This window comes from Scatophagus argus, chromosome 3, assembly GCF_020382885.2.
Source record: "Scatophagus argus isolate fScaArg1 chromosome 3, fScaArg1.pri, whole genome shotgun sequence".
Classification (NCBI taxonomy): domain Eukaryota; kingdom Metazoa; phylum Chordata; class Actinopteri; family Scatophagidae; genus Scatophagus; species Scatophagus argus.
In genome coordinates this window covers 23,468,270-23,475,288 of record NC_058495.1, presented here as the reverse complement: position 1 = coordinate 23,475,288, position 7,019 = coordinate 23,468,270, and the positions used below count along the sequence as shown (strand labels likewise).

General features: G+C 45.2%; 1 protein-coding gene across 2 annotated transcripts; it reads right to left on the bottom strand.

Annotated features, from left to right (window-relative positions):
- Window positions 1–129: 129 nt before the first annotated feature.
- On the bottom strand, window positions 130–6,513 carry si:ch211-112f3.4 (EF-hand and coiled-coil domain-containing protein 1). 2 transcript variants are annotated; one of them, XM_046384858.1, is made up of 9 exons: window positions 5,192–6,513; window positions 3,662–4,106; window positions 3,432–3,566; window positions 2,444–2,523; window positions 2,039–2,174; window positions 1,810–1,948; window positions 995–1,111; window positions 520–589; window positions 130–423 (listed from the first exon to the last, which is right to left on the bottom strand). In XM_046384858.1, exons 1-9 carry the CDS (start codon window positions 5,793–5,795, stop codon window positions 254–256), a joined length of 1,896 nt encoding a protein of 631 aa, XP_046240814.1. In that variant the 5' UTR covers window positions 5,796–6,513; the 3' UTR covers window positions 130–253. The 2 variants fall into 2 exon arrangements, with proteins under 2 accessions (XP_046240814.1, XP_046240813.1); XM_046384857.1 differs by having other exon boundaries at window positions 995–1,135; window positions 5,192–6,510.
- Window positions 6,514–7,019: the final 506 nt, after the last annotated feature.

The following is a 7,019-nucleotide window of genomic DNA, read 5'->3' as shown; positions in this document are numbered from 1 at the left end:
AGACAGTAAGTTGATCTGCAAACATGAGACGCTGCTGAGTCTGTTGCAGCCTTTGTGACTTCTGACCTTGACCCTCAACAGTGACGCTGAACACAAGATTCAGAGCTCTCTGACCTGATGAACGAAGGGTTTGGATTAACAATATTTAATTAGCGAAAATTAAATAGATACAAAATTCATGACAACGAGATTAAACAAATGAATAAAATTAAACTTTAAATACACTGAATCAGTTACCGCAGTAATAGCTTATTTAACAGGAGATGAGCAGAGGGTTGACGCTGCTGGTTTGACACCCTGAGGATGGAACCAGGAGTTTCTCTCTGCTCTCTCCGGCTTCATCTGCCCCTGCGTCTCCGAGCAGGTCCCTGGAGGACAGCCGGACGCACAGGGCGTCCGCCACCTGCAGGACCTGGGACGGACCTGGATGGGGTAATTGCAAAAGAGAATTTCAGCCATGAGCAACACTAACAAATGAACGAAATACGCAGACAAGTGGAAGACGCAGAACAGACCCACCATCTCCACTCCTGCTGCATACATCCAGAGTCTCCATCACAATCTTCCCCAGGGCCCTGCGGGACACGTTCTACAACGAGACGGATGTTTTACTCTTACTTTATGATGTTTCTTTTTCGTTAAAAACAAGCCAAAAAAGCAAAACAGCAATAACAAGAATCCCACAAATACAATGAATAATGATTGAATGAAACATTACATTAATAAACTGTAAAATGTGCTTCAAATAATCATTTGTAAGGTAATTTAAGGAACCATTAGCCTTAAACCTCAGCTCTTAATTAGACTATTAAATGTTATGACTTTCAAAAGTATTTAGAAGTCCATTCATTCCACAGATGCTGCTTAAAAATGCAACCACTGCCTCTTACACCTAAATACTGAGTAATAAACAAGTGTAACTGCAATACCACAAACACTAGATGGCAGTGAAGAGTGTGTTTGACTGCAGTGAGTGTGTGTCTTGTGTGTGAACCTTGTTGCGTAGCTGCAGCAGCAACGTAAGGGCGTCTGTGAGTTTGTCCTCCAGCAAAGACAGACGTGTCTTCTCTTTCTCCTCCTGTTTTGTCTTGTCCTCCTCTTCCACGGGCCTCTGGCAAACAGGAGAAGGGACAAACTAAAGTGAAAGACAGAAAGAAAGAAAAGTTTTCAGATGAGTCAACAGTAACAAGATTTCAAGATATTTTTATTGTAAAGTTGTGTTTCTGGAGCTTCTGTGGAACACTGGACGGCTTTACATGCAGGGAGTAAGCTGAAGGTATTTGCATGTTAACACATGCACTCTATAGACAAAAGTATCCAGACACATCTTTTAATGGGGCTGCTTTTCAGGGTGTTGGGCTCGGCCCCTGACTTCCAGTGAAGGAAATTCTTACTGCCTCAGCATAGCAAGATATTTTGGACAATGCTATGCTTCCAGCTTTGCAGTAACAGTTTGGGATGAACTGGAACTTTTGAGATTGTGAGCCAGGCCTTTTGGTCCAACATCAGTGTCTGACCTCATAAATGCTCTACTGCATGAATGAGTGAAAGCTCCCGCAGAAACACTCGGAAATCTTGTGGAAAGTCTTCACAGAACAGTGGAAGCTGAGACCTGAGAAGCTGTCCCAATACTTTTGTCCATATAGTATTTATGACGTAATAGTCTGACCCTTCCTTGTTTGACTTAATCACGTGAGCAAATAGTACAATTCCAGTATGTTTTCTGTTGACAAGAAAAATGTCTGCAATGGAGTTTAAAATGAGCAGAAGGAGGAAGGCCCTCATTATCATCATCTGTTTCTCTCCTACCTTTTCTTGGTCAGACCCTCTGCTTCCCTCTGACTGGTCCTGGTTTTGTCCCTTCCAGCTGCAGCACCCCCTGCTGATGAGGTTTTTATCATGCATGTGAGTCTGAGAGGGAAGCTGCTGGACCACATGGTCCTGACACCTGAAGAAAGACAAAGAGTGACATATCTGACCTTTGCAGCAGGCAAACGTGCACATGATGACAGTGTATGTGTGTTGGACATAAGCTAACCCTTTGCCACAGCCATGCAGTCGGCTGATGTGCTTCTTCACCTCCAGCAGGCTGTGCTGTCCTTCCTCTCTTATGCCCCTGTCCTCCTCCTCTTCATCAGAGGCAGCCCTGCCCTCCACTGCTCTCTGCAGACACTCTGCAAACAGGAGTCCGTGGTTAAGACTTTACACGAGCACACCAGTGTGGATTGGTATTTTGTTTTTATTCACTGGTTACTGAGCAATGTTCTGTGTGCCTTACAGACATATTGGCTCGACAGAGAAGGAAGATTTGTTTCACTTGTATGTTCCTGTTACGGCAAGTTAACTCTGTTGCAAAGCTGGAGCAAAGGTTGATGCAAAGTGTTGTTCACCACTGGAGGGAAAACTGATTGCACAGCAATTCATGAATTATCCAGTCACTCACCTGTCTTGCTGCAAGAGTCTTCTGCTTCAGTTGGGTAAATTTGGTGATGGGCGGGGTCAGGTATGCAGGTGCAGCGGGATCTGAGGGAGGCAAAGGTAGAAAACATCCAGTAACTTGAATATGCTGCCATCCAGTAGTCCCGTAACTGGGAAATTACAGTAATACAGCAGCAAACAGGATATAGAGGGCGCAAAGCATGCAAGGATAAGGGAAGGATGTGCATTCAGAAAGAATAAATACACAGGAAACAAGTACCTGCAGCTGTACACAATACAGAAAAGAAAAAGATTATTTACACTAGAGTCCCTCAAGTTATGATTAGTGGATGGATTAATTATTGCACAGATCTGTTTTATGACCCTATGAGATCCTCATAATTGGATGCTGAGTTCAATATTAAATTGAGGGAAATATCTGACTGTTTATCTGCTAAGTGGTCCAGTAGATTCAACTGCTAGTTGCTCACTTTGTCTGCTCCACATTTGGTGTTGTGTTGGAAGGATGCAGTGATTTCAGTACGTTTCAAACCGTAAGAACAGTGAGACTGCACCAAAACAGTAAAGTTGTGGGCTGTGAAACCAAAACAGTGAGCTGAAAGAGCTCGTAACATGCTGTAGATATAAGGTGACCCAAAGAGGTTCTAATCCTTTCACATAATGCATTATCATTTGACTCATTTCTGATATGAACAGCCATCAGAGCAGGTCTGATCTTCAATGCAGATAAAATGAATCTGAAGACATCCTGGTCACTGTGGAGGTTCAGAGAGAGAGTCTTTGTTAAACACTTATGCAGTGGTGTTTGTTGAACACCAACTCATCTACTTTATCCAGGACTCTGGTTCAGACTGAGTGTAACTTGAGCTGTTGGCTTTACTGCACTGAATTTCAAATCAACAGAGCACGGAGGCAAATGATGTGTAAATGGATGCACAAACGTGCCTGAGCACTTTCCTTCGCTCACTTGTGACCACACACACTGTTTATACCTGTACTGGTGTAGTTCAGTCTCCAGCTGGGTGATCCTGGACTGCAGCTGCGGCACAGACTGAGCCTGCTCCTGGATCATCCGAACTCTCTCAAGTCCCAAGCTCAGAGCCTCCCTGGCCTCCTCCGCCCGCCTCCTGTTGGAGATCATCCAAGATCATTGAACCGTGTTTCTAAAATCTAACCATTCTTTCATTTAGCCATCAATCAGTTCACTTTTGAAAACTCCAACCTGATGTGAGCGTTCTCCTTCCTCAGCGCAGACTCTACCCCCTGGAGCTTGCGCACTTCCTGGTATGCCCACCGCAGCTCCTCCTCCAGACGTTGGTTGAATCTGATGGCCTCCTCCAGCTGTCCATCACGTGAGGAGCGGATCAGCTTCAGCTCCCTCAGAAGGGGGTCTCTTATGTCCCGTTTCCTTGTCACCCTCCTCGCACTATCTCCTCCAGCGACACTGCAATGTCCTTTAATTCTGTGGGTTGGGACGAGTTTTCCGTCTATGAGGGTGATGGAAGACGTGGGTTGGGTTGAAACTGTGGAGCTGATCCCCGACGAGGAAGGGAGGCTGCGATTCTTCTCCCGTCTGAGCGCCACCTCGAGGGCAAGGCAGCGAGCATCGCTCCCCTGCAGCGCTGAGCGGAGGTCCTCCACCAGCTCCCTCAGAGCTGCTACCTCATCTGGAGAAGAAGAAGAGAGGCGGAGGAGAAACAGTTGAACTTATGTTGGAAGTGAAACTCAATCACTGCCCATTTCAGTAAATTATGACACGTTTTTTTTCTCAGTTAACCCTCAGTCCAAGTCACCACAGCAGTATCAGAGTTATAAAGTATTGCAGCTCAAAGGCAAATCATTTCTCTGTCCTCTGATACTGATGTCCTCAGCCTCAGCACCACTTCAGTACTTCAGAAATATGGCATGTATTTGACAACTGTAGTTACTTTACAAATTAAGAACTGGCAGAAGATGAGTACATAAAATCTGTGCAGCCTACAGTTAGAAATTAAACTACCTGTCAGTATATAACATAGTTAAAAGTATGATTATGGTTCAAGTTATAGTTCCCCAGGTTGGGAACAAACGGTCTAAACCCTAAATGAAGTACTATAAACTAGCTCTAGTGCATCGGTATCATCTCCATCACATTATTTATATATATGATAAGAATCATATCAGTCACATGGGGCATTTTTCTGTAGAATGAGTACTTTTACTCTCATACCTCTAGTACATTTGGCTGATAATATGTCTTTACTTTTGTTTCAATAGTATTTTGAATCCGGGATTTAGTGTATTTGTACATTGCTGTATGAGTAGATTTGCTTGAGTAAAAGGTCTGAGTACTTCTTCCACCGCTGAAGAAGAACAATGAAAGATTAGGGGCAATGAAAGATTGAGAAAACAGGTAGTGCAAAAGGTGATTATGAAATGTGATTATGATTGTGAAAGGAGACTATACGTTCCTAAAGATAAAACACTGAAAAAGGTTAAAGTTAGTCAGTGGTGCTTGACTTCCTCCTTCCCCAGCACCTCTCTTACTTCACTATCTGAGGACATTTATTACTGCTCTGTATTCAGCAAATAATGAGTAGATCTGGCAGCCAAAACACATATTATCACTGCGTACAGTTATATACAGTCAGAAGGTAACAATAGCCATCCATATTATAATTTCCTGTAATAAGCTTGGAATACTCTGCAAGCCCTCAACGATCACAGGATGCATCTGAAAAACACATGGAACAGAGACATTCCGGTACAGTACCTGAGTCGCGATCTTCTTGGGCTCGAACATTAACCGATCTGTGAACTGGTCCATTCTGATCTCTCGTCAGATCAAAACTCACACATTTTCTCCGCCTGACACGCGGCCACCGCAGCCTGATCTGTCGCTCCACGAGCTCCGTGTCCTCGGTGACGGGCAGGCGCCAGGCGCACTCCCCGGTGCCTCTACGCGCACTGCGCACACGGAAATACCCGCAGAGGCGCGAGTGGAAGTCTTTAAAGGACAGCTGGCAGGGCAGCCCGGAACATACATCCCTAAACTCCTCGTCGTCCTCCTCTTTCTTTCCATCTCCGCTTCTCCCTTTCATCACCTTCTTTCCTTTTTCTGCCCCGGTGAGTCCCAGCACGGCGCACAGAGCGCTGAAATCCTCCGCAGACATCGTGTCGTTGCGGTTGGAGTAGACCAGGTGGTGGAAGACCTCCTGTAAGTACTGGTCTATTCCAGTGGCCAGGACGACGATTTCGTTATCCACGCCGGGATCGGGACAGTGGTGGTGGGCCAGGGCGCTCCGGAGCCACTCGCTTTTACGCGCTGCTCTCGGCGAGCACTGGGCGCGCGGCTGGGCCAATGAGGTGCGCTCCATGACTGTACATAAACGAGGTTTATTCTCTGAATGTTACAAAATGAAAATAAGATTATCAAATTGGTATGGGTTCCGTGTGAAACCAAAATTCGACTAACACTTATTATGTATAACGCTGCGTAATTCCCTGGAAACCTCAGATTCCTTCGTGGCGCATCAGATCAAGATCTGATCCCCTCCGGTGAGGAAAAACCGTCCCACTGCACCGACTCCACCCTTTTCAGCGTGCACACACTGAGACACAATGTGTGTCTGTGACTGTGCCAGTAAGGTGCTTTTCGGCCGCTGTCAGTTAAGTGGGCTGGAAAATTAGTCCTTCGTAATCTTCGTTACAAAAGATGATCGCATTTCAAATATCGCCAAGGGACGTTTTTGAGATATTTGCAGAGTCTTGGTGCATTTTGCGGCACTTGTCATCGAGTGACATAACAAACCACAACAATCCAGAGTGAGCTGTACTGGGTTTCAGGTTGCACCTTTTGCGATTCTGACTCACCGCTTGTGTTTGAAGCAACAAGAAAGAAGTGAGTCCTAATAGGATGAGCGCAGTCGTCCTCCGTTCACCCTAACATCACACACACATACCTTCTCTTTGAGGTCAAAAGTGAGTTTGTTCCCTGGAAACGGCTACTCCCAGCGGAAATACCTTTCCCCACCCCGACCACTTGTCACACACCTGACAGCCAAAACAAAGACGGCGTCTTGGTTACACTCACCAAGACATGACGAGACATATCACACACGTTACACACGAACTGTCCTTCACTGCTCCCTTAACTAAAGCAGCACACACTGAAAACAATTCAGGACATCTGTCAACTGACAGAGAGTTAGACAACCATTTAACCATCGCTGCTTTCACCTTTTAAATTGTGAGAATCTGCTGCTTTTCATTAGACTGTCAGTTCAGTAGGGATTTTGGGGTACCTCTGGTACAAACGTGGAATCTGACCAAAAGAGATCTGCACTGAATGTAACTGTAGTCAAAACCCAGCAAGCACAAAAGGATTGGCACAATCATGTGTTCAGAAATGCTCTTTTAATTCCATTGTCTGCACTGGTATGCTGAAGAAGGCGGAGCTGAAATATTGATTTTACTCCGCAGCTGAACATGCAAACTTAAAAGAGCATAACTGGACGGGCGAGCTCTTTGTATTAGCTGACCCATAATACTGAGATATGTAAATGCACATGTACAAGAAGTAACTGAAGGATTAGCTATGA

What these genes read in the sequence shown, in the direction of transcription:
- si:ch211-112f3.4 (XM_046384857.1), bottom strand. Translation starts at nt 5,795, where the DNA reads ATGGAGCGCACCTCATTGGCCCAGCCGCGCGCCCAGTGCTCGCCGAGA. An exon ending in ACTGAACTACACCAGTACAG is followed by an intron (nt 2,524 to 3,431) that starts GTATAAACAGTG and finishes TGCCTCCCTCAG; the next exon opens with ATCCCGCTGCACCTGCATAC. An exon ending in TGCTGCAGCTACGCAACAAG is followed by an intron (nt 590 to 994) that starts GTTCACACACAA and finishes GTCTCGTTGTAG; the next exon opens with AACGTGTCCCGCAGGGCCCT.